At 35.8% G+C, this 20428-nt stretch overlaps 1 protein-coding gene across 1 annotated transcript; it reads left to right on the plus strand.

The window, feature by feature from the left end:
- Positions 1–50: 50 nt before the first annotated feature.
- On the plus strand, positions 51–19478 carry LOC121370099 (crooked neck-like protein 1). Its single transcript, XM_041495201.1, has 16 exons — positions 51–176; positions 6225–6314; positions 7165–7227; positions 7897–7988; positions 8399–8482; positions 9753–9871; positions 10462–10584; positions 11460–11638; positions 12289–12450; positions 12940–13068; positions 14151–14363; positions 15130–15276; positions 15898–16092; positions 17025–17180; positions 17683–17775; positions 18287–19478. The coding sequence occupies exons 1-16, from the start codon at positions 129–131 to the stop codon at positions 18440–18442; spliced, it is 2049 nt and encodes a 682-aa protein (XP_041351135.1). The 5' UTR covers positions 51–128; the 3' UTR covers positions 18443–19478.
- The last annotated feature ends 950 nt before the right edge of the window (positions 19479–20428 follow it).

Genomic DNA, 20428 nt, shown 5'->3' on the forward strand with positions numbered 1-20428 from the left:
TATTAGCCAATGCCAATTCAATTTGGTTTTTTGTGCGCGACTGTACATTAAATATTTCCGGTTCCTGTTTTCAGACACGACGTTTTTGTGTGTTTTTTAAAAAGATTAATCTAACTTCTGAAGCCAAAATGGAAACAACAAGTGATGGGAAAATGAAGATGCCGAAAGTGGCGAAGGTAATCTTTAAAATGCGTATTTCAAGAAGCAAAAATTAAATAGAAATTAGAATTGTCGCATTCATATTTATTTAACAATTTATTGTGAAAGTAAATTCCCAGTGTGACTGTTCCCACATAATCACATTTATGATTGAAATATCGGCACGACTTTTCTTTGGGACTGTCACTCAAACCAGTGTTATTGTTGCTTCATTTAAACAAGGCCGCCCACCCCGCTTTTGCGTTTTTTCGCCCCCTCCGATCTATTAAATTTGCACCCCTCTTTATTTCGCCACATCCAACTATATTTTACAGCACCCAGCTCCACCATTTCAAAATGCACCCTTTCTTTCACACTCTTAAAGGGACACACCCTAGTTACGGCTAGTTGTTAACCATTACGGCGTTGTTTTTCGCTATTAAACCAAATTTTTTTCACAAATAAAATTGCACTTTACTTACCGTTTATTATTTAGAATATACATTTCCATTCACCTGAAGTGTTTTTTGGTAATCCTGGTGTTTGTAATACCACAAAATGCATTTTTCGTATTTCTGAAAAACTCACGCGCGTCTGAGAAAAATATGTTGAGCAGACAAGGTCTAATCTATTTTTAGAGGGGACATTTGCATTTCGATGTCACAGACGTTGGTATACCACGTGACCGTTATAATTTTGGTTCGGTTTGTTTTCTCGTGCACAGTTCGCGCAATCAACATCCGATTTGTTGTTGTTCATTTGTGAGATTTTTCTTCACAGTTCGTGAACATTTTCAGTAACAATAAAGTTCAGACAAGTAAGTATCTCAATACAAAACGTTACAAACCCTTAAAACCAATAATTTTGCTAAGTCCTACGATATCTGGAGAGGGGATACAACCAGGACAGAACAGTTGGAACATGTCCAGGAGAGGTGAAAAGAACGCACCCCAAGTCTGTGAAATTTGTCATGACGTAGGCATTGTTGTGCTTCGAGCGACATCTACCGGTGACATCAGAATACAAACTTTCACAATTATTTCAAGCAATTGGGACATGGGGATTCCCATGGTATTTATTGATATAAAACCTGCTTTTTCACTCCATTTGATAAAAAAAATGTGATCTAAGTGTGTTACAGGTTTGTAGATTAACCAAATTATAATTTATTTTTACTGGATGGAACTAGGGTGTGCGGCTTTAAAAAAAATTATGTTGGTATACTGGACATTATAAAAAAACAAGCAGCGGTGTGTACGGAAACGCAACTGACAAAAATCTTCAGTAGCTTACGACAGTTACTGTAATGTAATTTAATAGCATTTTTAACAACGTCTACTGTGTCCCATACCAGTATCCATTTGTATATTTGATACACACAATAAAAGTTATGTTTTATTTCAGTCATAAAAACGTTATATTTTTATCATTTCAACACATATTTGGCACCAAATTTATCACATTTATCACAGATGGTCATTCTAAAAGACAGCTGCTTTTGTGTCCACTGACTCGTCCATTTTGTCCTCAGTTGCAGATTAAATTGGTCGTAACTGATGGTTTTTACTTTCAGCCATTTGTATAAAATATTATAAACTTTTCATTCTGTTGGGGATATTACCACTTATAAAAATAATGGAAGTTTTAGTCTTCATAATTCAAATCATTTATCTTGGGTGCCAAATAATATAAATAATTTATTTATATAACAGCTTTATAAAAACAAAACTTTTTATCAGCTGACGATATCAATGCGATCAATTCATTCAAAGAAGATGGAAATAAAAAGAACAGAAAAATGTTATCCCACATTAGGACTTTATTATTTTCAAAGTATCAAGAAATCTTTATTAAAATAATATTAAAACTTTGATCGGTTCAGCAAAACAAATGCCCATGAATGTCAGACCGACAATATCTCAGGTTCAACAAACGGTACATAAAAGATGGTCAGCTTGTACATTGTACCAACCTTTTTGTGCCAGATAATGAGGGGCAAAATCAGACATATGTCTTTCCACAAAGCCCCCCACCCCCTACACACACACACATATACATGCACAACAATATCCACTAACCAAGCTTTCCTCCTTTTTTTCTCTTTTTTTTTCCTCAGAGCTGGGGAGGAGGGTGGTTCACGCAGCCGTCTTTAGTAATTTTCACACTACAAACTTAATCTTAGGGTTAGGGCCAAAAATATGTATTTTTAATATTGATTACCGTATTTTCCGGCTTATTACACGCACTGGTGTATAAACCGCACCCTTTGTTTTTAGACCAAGTTCCGACCTTAAATCGCATAAATCGCACCTTTAAATAAGCCGCAGTTAAAATAAAGCCACAATTTTAATTACAGTTAATTATTGTTTCTATTTAATAATAATAAAGAGATCCATTCTCCCTTAAATTCAAACAATAAATAATTGTTGATTGTGTTGCTTTCAGTTTCATTTCACCTAATGGGAAAGTTTTGTAAACAAAACACTATTGACAAACCCTGCTAATTTTACGAAAATATGAACAAGAACTTGATAATGCTAATTTCGTAATCTTGCATTAGTTGCAAAGAAAAAAACAACAACATGATAATATTTTATTTGTCCCAGTATGATTACAAAGCATGAACCCCCAAAAAAGAGGCACAAGTGAAAATTACTAGTAGCTCTACTCATTCGATTGCAAAACACGCGTTTCTCTATAATCTAACTAGCGTGCCGTGTGCAAAAATTACATATTCAAACGAGGTCGGGTCAAAGTGGAGTGGCAGTGAACCGAAACTAAACACAGTCCTATCGATCGTTTACAGTTTCTACATTATTTTATAACTTTTAAACGACGGCCTTTAAATATATATATATATTTGACGATAATTATATATGTATAATTACATTTAATATAATGAAATACATTACAACAATGTTATGCTCTGTATAAATTAGCGGGCTAATTAGATTGGAAATGTCGACATTTAATACAAACATTCCGATTATGTGATTTTAATTCGCAAGCTTCGTACTAAACTTAAATTTTGATATATTAATTTAAAACATTACAAACAGGTTACAAACAGTGGCGTTAAAGATATCAAGAAACTGTTTTGATGTCCTTGTTAAGGTCCGGCTTTTGCAATTGGCCATAAATGGCCATGACATTGTAATTGTATCACGTGACATTGTTCAGGCTGCAACTGGCTTTTTGTCTCCAATATCGAACATGCATGTTGGGTGTGTTTACTACAAAGTATAACAACACTACTTTGTATAATATGAGGAAAGTTTTAGAACATCTGACAAACACATCTGATGCACTACTAACAATAAATGTTACAGAAATCAAACTAAGAAAGTTCGCGGACGAGTCCATTTTTGAAATTGTAAGTATAATAATACACAAGTGATGTATTCTTTCTAGCCTGACTAGAATATTAATAAAGAACCATTCCATTGTAATACTTCAGTCCCAGTCATTTGGTATTATTATTATTATTATTATGAGAATGAAAAAAAAAGTCTGGTTTTATATGCACAGCGGTTACCGTAAAATTCATAAATAAAGCACACCATTTTATAAACCGCACCTTGCAATTCACAGTAAAAAAGTAGCTGCTTATATGCTGAAAAATATGGTAGGTTCATTCAGTCAAAATATTTTGTTCACATTGTTTATTCTGTGAAGATGCACAAATGCCTAAAATAAATTTCACCTTAAAGGAGTTAAACAACCAGTGTAATTAATTGAGTCTCTGTGGTGTAGTGGTTAGTGCATGAGGATGCTCAAACCAAAATCGTTGAATTGAATCCAGGGCTCGAACTTACGGCAGCACCAATGGCAATTGCCGTTGTTGAGATATAAATTGCTGTAGGTAGAGAGCATCACCAATGGCACTTTTGTGTCATCGATAAAGCTCCTCAACAATGGTGAAATGTATACACATAGTGTACATTATCTACCAATATTTAACATTTGCACATTTAAAAGATGTCTACATATAACAAGATAGCCTTTCAGTCAGGTTTATTTGCTGTAAATGTCACTTTTTAAAAAATTGCCATAGGCAGGCTCAAAATTGCTGTCGGTGGAATGTTTCACCCATGGCAATTGTTTTAAAAATTGCCTTGGGAGACAAATCCTTAAGTTCGAGCCCTGTGAATCTCAGCAAATATGTTGAAATGTGATTGAAACATAAAACCCATTAGCAAAGATGAAAGTTGAAAAAGAAAGTCCTACAGAGTTGGTAATGTTTAGGGTGGTGGATGTCAAGTTGACCAACACATACATTTGGGTGAGATACAGAGCTCACACTATCCATTGCCAAGTTAACCATTTGCCAATTTTATAGTAAGTGGGTATAACATTTAGTATTTGGCAAAGAGGTTGTTTTTGTTTTAATTAGACACTTTTGAATAATTTTCAAGCAAATACATGTAATCTGTATATCTGAAAATTGGCTAAAACTAAATTCTTTTCTGTGTGAGTCCTGGAGATGGTTCGAGGAAGGCGGACCTGCTCCCCACACTATCAGGTCCTAATCTTGCCAGCAAAATGAAATGTTTTCTTCCCCGAAAGTCAGCTCAAGTCACCAAATTATTAGCAGTAGTGAGAAGTCGAAGTCACCATAAGATTTTGGACCTAATCATATTTCAAAAATAATATCACACAACAGACGTTTATTGTCACAGCTCACATGGGCACCATATCGCCGTATGTCAGACATTGTTTTTTCTTTGGCACCAGATTGTATCTTCGAGTAATCGTGAACCTGCCTGTTAACAGGAAATGGTTTCTGCGCACACACATTGTAATGTGCGATTGAAATTGATGAAATGTTTTATCTTGTTAAATTTTTATCAAAATCAACCAACAAATGTTAATACTCATGGCAGTTTCTGCTGTGAAGAGATTGAATACATGTCGTCATCTAAGGTTGACGTTCTTCAGATACACCTGTAAATTGGTCTATTGTTTCTCAAAGTGCCTCATGTCACGCCGTGTGCTGTGACCAGTCAAGCGTTGTTAATCCTCGGCCACATTCATTTTAGTAATGCCAGAAAATACTAATTAATACTTTAATTTTAACATAACAGCACATTATCAGCTACTTAATAATATCACGTTTTAATGAAACATACAACTGTTTTATTTAAACTTTATTACCAGAAGTAGTATTTGATATCGAAATATTACGATTATAAGAACCAATTGCAAAATTCAGAATTGAACGCCAAAATTGGAGAAACATTACTAAATGTACCGATTAATGTTCACTTTGCCAAATTTGATCAAACTTCGCCCCTTTCTTCTGGGAAGGGAGAAGTCACTTCTTCTTTTTTCAATTCTAGATTATGGCCTGCCCTATCCCCCATCCTCACCTCCCTCCCTCCCCACAAGAAAAAAACAACAAACGATGTTTATCAACACTTTTTCTACATCAGTATTTGTGTTTACCTATTTGCTTCATTTACATCAGGCATCTAATCCCATGTTTCTCTTTGGCAGTGTTTCTGCCAGGAAGACATTTTTTGGTATTGCGCTATGAAAATGAATGTATGGGGGGGCCTCCCCTAGAAAGAAAATGGGTTAGCTTTAGAATTAAGAGTTTTAAAAAAAGAAAATCATACAGTAATGATAAGAGTCATTGATTTTGTCAAAAGGTCAACTTAAAAAAAAAATCAGCAAAAAAACTTTGGGTATGGCGTCATACCCATTTTACCCTCTGGCAGAAACCCTGTTTGGAGGTTTCTTCTTCCACTGTAATAAGCATCATATAACTCTGTGACCAGTAGAAACTAGAATGCTCACTTAACTTTCTATCAGTGGTCCTTTGCAAGGTGTGTTTTGTGTTTTGGTGTGGGGGGTTTTAACAGCCAAGGTAGGTAAAATTCAGCAATTGACCTGTTACAAGTAATCAATAAGCAGATTTTACATAGAAGCTATACAGTCACCTGCACATGCAAATGTGTTACCATGGCTGTTCCAGTAGTTGCCTCCAACCATGTGAAATCTATACAGAAATTGCATAAAATATAAATAGCGCAAACATAGTTACATGTGTGTATATATATATATATTTTTTTTATACTTTGTAGGTGAAGAACAAGATGCCAGCCCCTGTACAGATTACGGCAGAACAGTTGCTTCGCGAGGCCAAGGAACGAGAACTGGAACTGGTACCACCTGTGAGTACTTGCATTCATTATATGTATATGGTGGGACATAGCCACGTGGTAAAGTGCTTGCTTGATGCGTGGTTGGTCTAGGATCGATCCCTGTTGGTGGGCCCATTAGGCTATTTCTCTTTCCGGCCAGTGCACCACGACTGGTATGTGCTTTCCTGCCTGTGGAATAGTACATATAAAAGATCCCTTGCTGCTAATCGAAAAAGAGTAGTCCATGAAGTGGCGACAGCGGGTTTCCTCTCTCAATATCTGTGTGGTCCTTAACCATATGTCCGACGCCATATAACCGTAAATAAAATGTGTTGAGTGTGTCGTTAAATTTCCTTCTTCCTTTATTACATGTACATATTATATTTATAGAGTGTAAAGGAATAACAAAATCAACTACGTGTAGACATAGGTAACCAACTAGATGTTTTACAGCCAATTTAATTACAACACATTGTATTTTTAAGTTAATTATGCAAAGATTATATTGTGACAATAATGCCTTGCGGAGCACTCACTCAGGGTTTGGAGTCGATATCTGGATTAAAAATCCCATGCCTCGACTGGGATCCGAACCCAGTACCTACCAGCCTGTAGACCGATGGCCTAACCACGATGCCACCGAGTCCGGTAATTTTTATATAATGCAATTTTTTTTAATGTTTTCAAATTGAGTAATGTCATAGCCAATAACTTTCTTAGATATTTAAATATGTATGCTAACATTGTATTATTTTGATAATTTTATAATAATTATTAGAGTAAATGACCAAGTTGTTTGCATTTTCAAACATATCAAACATGTTAATCATTGATTGTAAATAAATGTATCTTATGTTCTGTTTTTGTCTTTTTATTCTAGCCTCCAAAACAGAAGATTTCTGACCCAGATGAACTTGCCAGTTATCGGATGAGAAAGCGAAAGGTAGTTTATAGCATTATTACACTTGACAGACCTCTGGATTTTTTGGAAATTATCATTAATACTGCACAAAAACTGGTCCTGCCCTTGTACTGTGATAAAACAGCTCATGTAACACCACTAATGTTTTTTTACGCTGCCAAGTTTTCTAGATTTTTTTACTGTCTACTGTTATTTTCATTCTTGGATATTCATCCTTCATGGGGTGTATATACCACCAAATTAAATCCCATAGATGACAATAGTAACATAGCTAAAACTGACAAACGTAGTGTTTTAATAATATCTGAATCAACATATATATGTATACCATGATGGATATAAATACTACAACCCCTTGCCCTTACAGTAAATCAGAAACAAATGGGAGTGTTTAGTTGCTACTTTTAAACATGACAGAAAGAGTCTTGGACTACCCGGAAACAAAAAATGTCATCCTATTTTTAGTAGGATCCCTACAAGTTCCATGTACAATAGGAGCTGGTTCATTGATACTACTTCACATTTATCTATAGGAATTTATTGGCTGGATAAAACAACTTGTTTTGGGTTTTTTTTTTTTACAAAAAATCCTGTTTCATATCTCACAAAATATTACATGTGAAATTGGACATCTAGATATTAATTAATATATACTGTGTGTCAGTAAAGTTCTTATCTTTCTTTTTAAAGGCATTTGAAGACAATATCCGAAAGAACAGAGCTGTTATGACTAACTGGATTAAATATGCCCAGTGGGAAGAAAGCCAGAAAGAACTACAGAGGTACATTTACATATAATTAGTGCTTTACATTTATATGTTGGACAATTGTTCGCTCTCAGTTGGATAGGGAATTCAGCTTGATTTCTATTAGCAAAAACCGACTGACATAAACTGAAATGTTTACACAGAAAAAGAATGCATGTTTAATAAGTAATGACATTTCATTGGATTGTATAATGAGAATTTATATAAAATATGCAGTAATACTTACACTATATTGTGTGTTATTGTGTGTGTGTGTGTGTGAGAAATTGATTTCAGTGGATGAAATATGTTATCAGTTTTGTCCTAATTTTATCAACAACAAAAATTTCACGAATGTCTATATTCTTATGAAAGACATTAGCAATGGCTTATCTCATACACTAATATGTAACAGTGTGTTATACTATTTTTATTTTATACTCCAGAGCTCGGTCAGTCTGGGAAAGAGCCATGGATGTTGACCACAGAAACATTACCGTCTGGCTCAAGTACGCTGAGATGGAAATGAGGTGAGGTGTTAATTCAGTATTAATAGCATTTATCAACATGGTTTGCACGGTCTTGAAAAGTGCTTGAATTTAGGAGTTTGGAATGAAAAGTGCTTATTTTCACTTTTTGGGGGAAAAGTCCTTGAAAAGTGCTTGAATTTCATGTCAGTGCGACTAGCACGTCATTTTAAACAGAAATTACGGAACTATCTCGAAAGAAATTTAGCATTTTTACTTCCGTGTTCGCACTTACATTCCAGTACTCGGCCCATTCCGGGACAAATACTATGTTCCGAATGCCTCAGCCGAGACTTACCGATTATTGACGAGTGTAATAGCCTCGTTTTGAGAACTGCAAACAATAGTCAGGCGAGACGACATGGAATCACTTAGATTTTGAAGTTTTTGCAAGCACATGTTCAAATTTAAACATGCCTAGTGGAAAGTGTGTTTTTAACAAAACGTGGTGTCGAAAATATGCGTGGATCAGAGAGAGTAAGGACGTGTCAAAGGCCGTGTGTTCCTGTTGTTGCAAGGATATTAACATTGGCGCCATGGGCGAGATCGCACGAAAACACAGAAAAAACAAAGCAGATACTGCAAGCTTCAGCGTAGCTCAGTTATTCAAGTTAAAACATTGTTCGAAAAGGCTGGTTAAGGTTTGTATTTATGGTCCTTGAAAAAATAAGGTAGGTCCTTGAAAAGAGCTTGAATTTTATGGGTCCTTGCCTGTATAAACCATGATCAAAGATAAATTTCATCTGTGAACTAAATTACAATGGTTTATTTGGGAAAATCTTTAGCTAAAATGTGAAAATTATTTAGAAAAATAACTGATGAGAAGCTTATTTAAGAACAATTGTATTAACATTAAATTGAGCAATTGACTGATTTTGCTATTGGCAGGGTGAGTCATCAAATTATTACTGACCTAAGTATTAGCTAGCATCATGGAAATGAATGTATGTGCTATTTTCAGGCTGGGCTCACGCTGTCCATTGCCAAATTAGCCATTTGCTAATTTTTATACAAAGTGGCTCCAACATTTATTATTTGGCTATTTTGAATAATTTATAAGGAGATACTGTACTTATCAGAATTAAGACCATGCAAAATTGTGTCCTAAATTTAATACATGAATGAAAAATGGGTTACGCCAATGTAAACTAGTACGAGCAACATGCGAACAAATCAGTCATTCCCACAATTTGTTTAGGTCTGGATTTATGTGGATAAATGACAGCAACCTATCGTGTTTTCAGTGTTGTTGGGTTTTTTTTTCATTTTATAGATGTCGCCAGATCAATCATGCTCGTAACGTGTGGGACCGCGCCATTACCATTCTTCCCAGGGCCAATCAGTTCTGGTACAAATACACATACATGGAGGAGATGCTTGGAAATATTGCAGGTTTGTAGTTTCTTATATTGTGTCATTAAACATTCATTCATTCATTCATTCACTCACGACTGATATATCAAAGGCTGTGGTATGTACTACCCTGTCTGTGGGATGGTGCATATAAAAGATCCCTTGCTGCTTATTGAAAAGAGTAGCCCATGAAGTGGCGACAGCGGGTTTCCTCTCTCAATATCTGTGTGGTCCTTAACCATACGTCTGATGCCATATAACCGTAAATACATCATTAAATAAAATATTTCATTAATTCATTCATTCATTCTCAACAGAGTGGAGCCATCAGCAAATATTAAAACATTAATAATATGGATGGCTATGAGTGTTACTATTCAATATTTAATCATAAATACTCTTGGTTGCATTCTAGGACATTTTCTTCTGTGTTGTTTTAAAAACAGTGAGAGATGAAGAATAGTTTTCCCTTCAGTTCCAACCATGATATTTTGTATTCTTTATTATTATTATTTTTTTTTTTTTAAAGGATGCCTGTCACAAAATTATTATTATTATGCCTGAGATTATCAGTCTAATTAATCTTATTTAGTCTCTTTAATGTTGTAACATTCCTTGACCTGTTTTAGGTGCCAGACAGGTGTTTGAGAGATGGATGGAGTGGGAACCAGAGGAACAGGCCTGGCATTCCTACATCAACTTCGAGCTCCGGTACAAAGAACTCAACCGAGCACGGACCATTTATGAACGATATATCCTTTTGTTGTCAGACCATATCTGTAGTTGTTGTTGGGTTTGTTTTTTTCATTTTACTTAGTTTTGGTTTGTATACTGTGTTGATTCTCTGACAGAGTACACCCTGCCATAATAGCTAACTGCTTATTTTTATCTAAAATGACTATAACAGTTAGTCTTTGGCTAATAAAATATTCCTTAAATTAACAATATTTTAATAATTTTCAAGGACATACTCTATATACCTGATAATTGGCTAAATTAAAAGTTCATTATAGTGTGAGCACTGCTTTGATTGGTATTTTATCACAACGAAACCAGTGCTTCTCAACTGATATATTTACGGCTATGCTGTCCTGTCTGTGGGTGAAGTGTATATAAAAGAATGGAAATGGAAATATTTAGTGGGTTTCCTCTAAGACTATATGTCAGAATTATCAAAAGGATGACATGCGTTTGCCGAATGTCCATAAATCAATGTGCTCTAGTAGTGTCGTTAAACAAAACAAACTTTAATTTTGATGATAAAAATAAGCATACAAGTTTCTTGTCATTATCATGATTATCTTTTGAATGAAATAATTTTTACTTGTCAGGAGCTTTAGCATGTGACAAATGAAATTTATTTCACAAGAGAAATATGAAGTTGAGATGGTTATCATCCATTTCCATTTCTTCATTGTATTTAATCAAGGATGAAAATTTTGGTGACCAAGATTAGAGTATTTTCAGGAATCCACCAGATCAAGTTTATTTAAGTCTCAATAAAATAAAGCAATTAATAAATACAATTTAAGACCTGGATATTTGGCTTGTTTCATATTATTCAAGGTCCAGTTTTGGCATGTTCACGTGCAGTAGATTTATATAGTAACTTCCTTAACTGCGACACTCGTTATTGTACACCCTGAAGTGAAGAACTGGATAAAGTACGCCAAGTTTGAAGAGAAGAATTCCTACATCAACAGTTCTCGTCGAATATACGAGAGAGCGGTGGAGTTCTTCGGAGACGACAACATGGACGAGAAGTTGTTGTTAGCGTTTGCCAAGTTTGAAGAGGGACAAAAAGAAGTACGATTTGTATATAGTCCATCCTATTCTCCTACGAAATGTGTTAAATTGTAAATAATTTCAGTTTCGCTTGACTTAAGAAGAAAAGTACAAGTGTTTTGAAAATAACGAAAACACCCACCTGTTTTTGTTTGCAATTTAGAAAACATTCGGCTCAGAAATAAATAACTTGTAGTAAATTCCATGATATGAAAAAAGGTTTTCGCTGTGGGAAGGATTATAGTTGTAAATTTGTATAATAAATGATTATTATTTTATAATTTTTGTTGTAATTTTGTGATATATTTGTGTGATTATTACAATTTGTTGAGCTTACAATGCTTAATTAATTATGCATTATGAAATGTTCAGTACTTAAAATACTGTATATTATTTTCATACTTTAACTTGATGTCACAGCCTATTTACATTGCCTCCTTCCCTTTACCAATGGATTGGGTTTTTTTTATGTAGTATCAAATAGAAGTATGTTTGTGTTACACCTTTTTTGTATAATGTGTAATAATTGTCATACACTGATTTAGCATAAATATGTTTACTAAAAGTGACTTCCACGATCACTTTGAATAAGAGCCATGGATAACACAATAATTTATAATGTATATTGAAAATGTTTATATTTTTATTTGTTGTTTGTTTTTTCCTAAAAGCATGACCGTGCCAGGGTGATATACAAGTACGCTCTGGACCACCTGCCAAAGGAAAGCTGTGAACAGACCTACAAGCAGTACACCATTCACGAGAAGCGGTTCGGCAGTCGAGCGGCCATTGAAGACGTCATCGTCAGTAAGAGACGCTTCCAGTATGAAGAGGTGAGACACCATTAAACAGTCATTTCATAAAGATTATGGGCAGTAACTAGTGGAGGTGGGGTGTGGGGACAGTTATAAACCACTCCATTAAAAAAGAAAACAGTGTCCTTTTAATGTAAAAATGTCCTTTGTATGTAACTGGAGAAGACTTATATTAATGTGCCTTGGTTCTGCTGATGTTTTTGTTGTATGGGTTTGTTTTTGGGTTTTTTGCTTACCTCCTCACTCCCCTGTTATTTTAGACTAGGGATAGCCCTAAATTAATTTATTTTTATACGACACCAAATTTTGTAAGTAGGAATTTTAATATTTTTGTAAAATGTCGGCAAAAATATAATAATAAGCATTTTGTACATACATTTTTTTAAGGGTAGGAGTAGCAAAAAGAGTACTCTTTGTGCATTAACGAAACTGTTGATAATTATGAACTGTCCTTCATCTGCATTGAAATGAGAGAATTATTATTAATTTGGATGTTTGTATTTGCAGGAGGTCAATTCAAACCCGATGAATTATGATGCTTGGTTTGATTACCTACGACTGCTAGAATCTGACGGAGATCAGGAACAAGTGGAGGAGACGTATGAAAGGGCTATCTCCAACATTCCGCCATCGCAGGTTGGTTATTCCGCTATCACGGGTTTGTTATTCCACCATCGCAGGTTGGTTATTAAATATCCATCGCAGGTTTCTTTTCCACCATCGCAGGTTTGTTATTCCGCCATCACAAGTTTGTTATTCTTCCATCGCAGGTTTGTTATTCCGCCATGGCATGTTTGTTGTTCCACCATCGCAGGTTTGTTATTCCACCATCGCAGGTTTGTTGTTCCGCCATCGCAGGTTTGTTTTTCCGCTATGGCATGTTTGTTGTTCCACCATCGCAGGTTTGTTATTCCACCATCGCAGGTTTGTTGTTCCGCCATCGCAGGTTTGTTTTTCCGCCATGGCATGTTTGTTGTTCCGCCATGGCATGTTTGTTGTTCCACCATCGCAGGTTTGTTTTCCACGATTGCAGGTTTGTTATTCCGCCATCGCAGGTTTGTTGTTCCACGATCGCAGGTTGGTTATTCCACGATCACAGGTTGGTTATTCCACGATCACAGGTTGGTTATTTCACCATCGCAGGTTGGTTATTAAATATCCATCGCAGGTTGGTTATTAAATATCCATCGGAGGTTTGCTATATCGCCATCACAGGTTTGTTATTCCACCATCGTAGGTTTGTTATTCCGCCATCACAGGTTTGTTATTCCACCATTGCATGTTTATAGCTCTTGGAATTGAAATAAAATTGATTAACAGCAGCGTTCTTTTGCCAACACATCTTCACTTTGGGTTTGCTGCAACAATGTTTTGAATTGGATTGTTTTTAAATCAATAAGAATCATTCAAGAAGCAGAACTTTTGTCTGGTCAGTTTGTGCACATGGTTTTTAATTAAAAAAATATACTTATTGTATTAAATATGCTAGCTATGTATGGAAAGGAAGGAAGGAAATGTTTTATTTAATGACGCACTCAACACATTATATTTACAGTTATATGATGTCGGAGCTATGTATGGAAAAGTACTTTTTAGAGTTGTAATTCATAATTACATCACTGTATGGATGGGCACAGTTGGCACACCTTAAGCTGTAAACTTCAGGATCATCTCTGTGTTTTTCTAGTTTATTTTGACTAATGTTATTGCGATTTCAGGAGAAGCGTCACTGGCGCCGCTACATCTACCTGTGGATCAACTACGCTGTGTATGAGGAACTGGAGGCGAGGAACGTGGAGCAGACGAGAGATGTCTACAAGGCCTGTCTGGAGGTCGTCCCGCACAAGAGGTTCACCTTCGCCAAGGTCTGGCTGCTCCTCGCGCAGTTCGAGATTAGGCAGAAAAACTTGACGAAGGCGCGCAAAGTTTTGGTAAATTTTATCTTTTAGCTCGTTTTTATACACCCATCTTTGATATGCGTCTGTGAACTTTTTCTTTCTGAACCATATCTTTCTAATCACTCATATTGGTCCATCAAACCTTGCATGCAAGTACAACATGGGATGGTGATGTGTCGCATAACTGCTATTTGAGCAAAATAGTGAGATACTGCATAATAATAGTTAATAAGAACTTTATTTTTTAAAGGCAACTCAGTCCATTATTGAGTACTCTCCTTGAGCTTTTCTCAACAGTTATATCATAGAGTATTCAATAGTCGCACACGTCACATTTTTTTCTAAAGCTCAGCAAGCACGCCCGGACCAGTGATAAATATATGATAACATATAATAAAACAACACTTCCTGGTCCGTCAACAGAATATGTCAAAAATGAATTTACATCATTTGGTTTTTCATGAGTAAAAAGTTGGTTTTCTTCAATACCAAATATAAGGGTCCAGAGACGGAAATTGCCGAACATGTAACAAAAATGGAGTGTGCGATTACTTGTTACGTTTTACGTAGTACGCTAAAAGTGGGTTCTATTTAAAAAGCATCGTATTTGCAAATGAATTTGGCAGTAAATATTATTAACAAATTTTATTTTATATACAGCAATGGAATAACTATTTAAGTAAAAAACTAAAAAATTCTTTTCGAGTACATGTGTTTACTTTCCTACTGTGTTTTTTTCTTAGGTGTGCGACTATTGATTACTCCAGGATACTTGATTGTTTTTTGGTTTTGTTTGCAGGGAACTGCTATTGGCAAATGCCCCAAGAACAAATTGTTCCGAGGATACATTGAACTAGAGCTACAGCTTAGAGAATTTGACAGATGTAGAATTTTGTACGAAAAGTTCCTTGAGTTTGCACCTGAAAACTGTACTACTTGGATGAAGGTAAGAATACTGGACTGAAATGAAACCACATTTCAAAAAGTGTGACAAATATCGTCTTTAAAAAATCCAAAAAATTCAACTTAAACTGACCTCAAACTAAAGACCCTTGAATCGTCAACTTCGCCTGTTCCAGTTGCTAATGACGTCATTTTCTCCTAGTAATCATCACAAGATACAGCCTGGGCTTCTAGATTATGGTAGCCCCACTTCCATGGCCTGTGATATTCAATGTTGGGCTAGTCAATAACTAATATTGCCATGCCCGACAACTAGTGAAAAAAAAAAGGTCAATGTTGCAGTTACGTCTATTTTGTAAATATGAATAGCCTGCGCCCCCCCCCCCCCCCCCCCCCCCCCCCCCAATATTAGTGTTTTTAAGCTCTGCCTCCCTTTTTAGGCGACATACATTATCCGATTATTTCTATTATTTAGTAAAATTATATTAACTTAAAGTAGGGTTAGTGAATTTTTAATCGTGGTTAGTAAATTTTTGAAATCACTGATCCCATGGCTAGTGGAATTTATAAAAATTCTAGAAGCCCTGGGTACAGCTGACCTGTTAAGGCAGTAACCAGTTAATTTTTATATAATGTTAACAATTAACCTGGGCTTTTTTAATAGTATGCAGAACTGGAAATCATTCTCGGTGATACTGACCGTGCACGATCAATCTTTGAGCTTGCTGTGAATCAGCCGAAGTTGGACATGCCCGAGGTATTGTGGAAGGCCTACATCGACTTCGAGATCGAGCAGGAGGAGTACGACAAAACGAGGTCACTCTACAGGTACCTGCTGGAGAGAACGCACCATGTCAAGGTCAGTGCAGGTTTTAAAACAATACCTGTTAAATATTTACTGGCTGTGTGAGTTATTTGTTTTTATATGCCACGTTAGGTTTGGGTATATAAACAAAAACTATTATTTTGTTTCTGGTTTCATGCACAAATGCAAATGGTTTTTAATGCATTTTTGGGGGGAGCATGACCCAACCCCTGTAAAAGGTTCACTTACCAAATTCTAGACCCCAGCCTGCACCAATTTCTCAAAGATGTACTTGGGGTTGGTGGTTATAACCAGAAAGGTAAAAAAAATTATGTTCGGATATGAAATTATTTGAGGTAATTTTTTTAGGTGCATGTTGTTCCAGTTGTAACCATTACAAAGTGGCCATTATTCAACTTTGAAATAAGCCCCTTTAATCACCGATTCACAGATTTATTAAAATTAGAGATATATGTTTATTATGGATATTCAAATATGATGGTTTATCAAAACATATAGGTGTAAGAGGTGATAAACAGTTTTACAGAAAATTTGTAATCTTTAGAGGAGTTGTGAATGGTATAACAAAAGCCATAGTATGTGCTGTCATGTTTATGGATCATGCATATAAAACATCTATTGATGAGAGCAGCCTGTTTGGCATCAATGGGTTTCATTTCTCACACACAAGACCAAGTGTCATAACTGCCATATGTTATATAGACAATAACTTACGACTTACAAGGAATTACGGATTATCTGTCCCGAGTGAAATTAATGTTGTTAGTCACAAGCTTTAGAGAGAGCTGACAACATTAATTTCACGAGGGACAGATAATCCGTAATTCTGAGTATCGAGGTATCAAGTATCCATAGTGTAAATAGTTTAGAATCACCTGCATCTCACTGCCCATATGGGTAATAAACATCTTCTAGTTAACTAATGTGACGCAGTGTCTTTACGGAAACATTCCTTTTCTTTCTAGGTGTGGATAAGCTTTGCCCAGTTTGAGAAGTCGATTGCGGAGGACAATAACTTTGAACAAATCCGCAAAGTATTCCAAGAAGGAAATCAGGCCCTGAAAGAGGCACAGGTGAAAGAGGAACGACTCATGCTGCTGGAAACGTGGCAGATGTTTGAGGTGGGTGCAGTTATCTCCCTTAATGGAATTTCCCTTTAATCCAGATAAGTACTCTTTAACTCCCTTTCTGATCATGAGCACACTTTCTTACATAAGCACACCTCTGAAAATTGCAAGAATGATCATTTAGTTCATGCATCTCGTATTCAAATCTTAAGTATTCATAAGCCATTTTTCATTCTAGCAATTTAGGACATTATTTACATGATCATGATAAGTTGTGCCTAAAAAAGAAATGGGTTTCATAATACTCATAAATGGTTTATGCAAATTTTAAAATAACTGAGGCCTCTGTAAGTTGGTGTGTGCCATAAGAGAGCTATCTGAACTTTGATTTGATACTAGCATGGTAATTTCTGACAGCTATCTGTGGGATTATAAATGTATGTACATACACGTACATACATACATACATACATACATACTGTATTTGGTGAATACTGGGTATTGTTTGGGAATACATGACTCTGCAGGAAACTGATGTTGTACTTATGTGTTTTAGAGAGAGAATGGTGATGAGACTTCTCAACAAAGGGTTGTTAAACTGATGCCACAGAAAGTGAAGAAGCGCAGAAAGATACAAACAGATGATGGGGTAAGAGTATTTTCATAAAAACTCAGTGTTTTCATTAAACCACTTGTCCAGACCTTTAGCATGTTTATGTTTATTAAAAATATTTTGTTATACTTTAAATACTGGTTCTTTTTTAAGACATTCCAGTACCTTCAATTTGGCTTCGTACACAAATATAACACATTTAATAGTAATGTTTTGATATGATGTATTTGATAGACTGGTACAATTGTTTTACTTTTATCATTTTAAAAATTAACTTAATATTATAACATGTGCCATCTTGGTTCACTATTTACATAGATTATAACTGTTCACTATTTACATGGGCTATAACTGTTCACTAGTTACATGGACTGTAACTGTTCACTATTTACATGGGCTATAACTGTTCACTATTTACATGGGCTATAAGTGTTCACTATTTACATGGGCTATAACTGTTCACTATTTACATGGGCTATCATCACTATTTACTATTTACATGGGCTATCACAGTTTACTATTTACATGAGCTATAACTGTTTTTCAGACTGACGCTGGGTGGGAGGAGTATTTTGACTACATCTTCCCAGATGAAGAGGCTGCCAAACCAAACCTTAAACTGCTGGCCCTCGCCAAGAAGTGGAAGCAGAAGCAGGAGCCTGAGGAAGACATTGCCGACCCCTCCGAGAATGACAATTCATGACACGAGAATCTTCCCACGGATGAGGAAGAGACCAACTTCTCCAGTACGACAGTAAAGACTGACTGTCGAGTTCCACACGGTTTACACAGACTTCTCATTGAGATGACACTTATGACATAAGATTCTTCTCTTAGACAGGGAAGAGGTGATGAAATTGTCCAGTGTAAAAGTAACAACCAATTTTGGACTTTGTGAATGTTTACACAGATTTCTAAAGTAGACAGATGGTGCTCTACAAGAAGTCTATAAATATTACAGGTGTTCAGGTGTTTGAGAATTGAAAATTTGCTTTAACCATTTATGGGTTGTTAAAAAAACCCATATTATTTTGTATAATCATGTAATTGATGTCTTAAATTTATTGGACAAATGATAAATTTCACGTGAGAAAGCTAAATGAATTACACCAGTCTAGACTTGCGCAAACAGAACAGATCTTCTTGCAGTTTCAGGCACCTGGATTACATTCAGGGGATTTCCAACACATTGACCCTGTATATTAAGTTTTTCCATTGAACACGTATATCATGGCCTAAATGCCAGATGTATTAAACAGAAGTGACATACAGGCATCTGTATGTAAAGAAAAAGAGTGTGGTTTCAGGTGGTGCATATGGGCAAGAGGCCTCTATATATAACGGTAAAATGCATGATTGTTATATAGGTTGCTCATTACAGCAGTGGTGTGTTCAGGAGACCAAATGCCCATGAACTATTTGACTGGTTTTGTCTTCTATCATATCACATTCATCTAAAGTCAGGCACAAAAACCAGTCTAGGGAGCGACCGTGATCCTGAACATACCCTTGATTTCATCTTCATCAGTGTCATACATTTGGGTGCAGTTTACCAACATTGTATCGATCATGTCTGTGATTCCACAATGAAGTTGACGTTTCAATGAATCATCATCAAATATTTTGTAATGCTTGTTAACAATCACCGATGCTAATCACAGAGACTTATTTCATGTGTCTCATTATCTGTGATTTTATTATGTACAGGAAAAAAGAATATTACAAATATGAATATTGAATTGGCCTTTGTTTTTTATTGCCGGCCTCGGTGGCGTCGTGGCAGGCCATCGGTCTACAGGCTGGTAGGTACTGGGTTCGGATCCCAGTCGAGGCATGGGATTTTTAATCCAGATACCGACTCCAAACCCTGAGTGAGTGCTCCGCAAGGCTCAATGGGTAGGTGTAAACCACTTGCACCGACCAGTGATCCATAACTGGTTCAACAAAGGCTATGATTTGTGCTATCCTGTCTGTGGGAAGCGCAAATAAAAGATCCCTTGCTGCCTGTTGTAAAAAGAGTAGCCTATGTGGCGACAGCGGGTTTCCTCTAAAACAGTGTCAGAATGACCATATGTTTGACGTCCAATAGCCGATGATAAGATAAAAAATCAATGTGCTCCAGTGGCGGCGTTAAATAAAACAAACTTTACTTTTGTTTTTTATTATTAGAAAATGTTTTTCATGGCTAGTTAAAAGGTTACGGCAAATGACCTAAACATGGTTGCTTTTAATACTAAATGCCAATTCTGTTTCTTGTTTTTGTCCACATGATGCACCCAATAGCTGGGGTGTCGTTAAACATTCATTCATTCAGTCATTCAATCATTGTCTACATGATGTGTTTTATCCAGGTTCAGATAACTCTATTTATGTGGTGCCTATATCCAACAAAGTTTCGAACATGTCCACCATAGATACAGTTCCACCAGTGACTTGAGTCGAGGGTAGAGAGGGTAGGGAGAGACCTTAACATAGACATCGCCTGTTGGTCAGTCCCCAACGTTAACACACACATCACTAAATATTGTTTAAAAAGAGGGATGGGGAAGTTTGAAGTGGGTAGAATTTGGAATACCAATTTAATAGGAATTCAAAAGTTCTATTCAGTTGTGAACTTTAAAAGCCAACAATAAAAATTGGACTGCTTAGCCAAAAGAATTAGGAAAAAATAAAATGTGTTAGACTTTAT

This window comes from Gigantopelta aegis, chromosome 4 (genome assembly GCF_016097555.1).
Source record: "Gigantopelta aegis isolate Gae_Host chromosome 4, Gae_host_genome, whole genome shotgun sequence".
Taxonomy (NCBI): Eukaryota; Metazoa; Mollusca; class Gastropoda; order Neomphalida; family Peltospiridae; genus Gigantopelta; species Gigantopelta aegis.

Excerpts from the sequence above, each read along its gene's own strand:
- LOC121370099 (XM_041495201.1), top strand. The coding sequence starts at position 129 with ATGGAAACAACAAGTGATGGGAAAATGAAGATGCCGAAAGTGGCGAAG. Across the intron at positions 9,872-10,461 it reads GATGCTTGGAAATATTGCAG|GTGCCAGACAGGTGTTTGAG; the intron begins GTTTGTAGTTTC and ends GACCTGTTTTAG. Across the intron at positions 15,277-15,897 it reads ACTGTACTACTTGGATGAAG|TATGCAGAACTGGAAATCAT; the intron begins GTAAGAATACTG and ends CTTTTTTAATAG.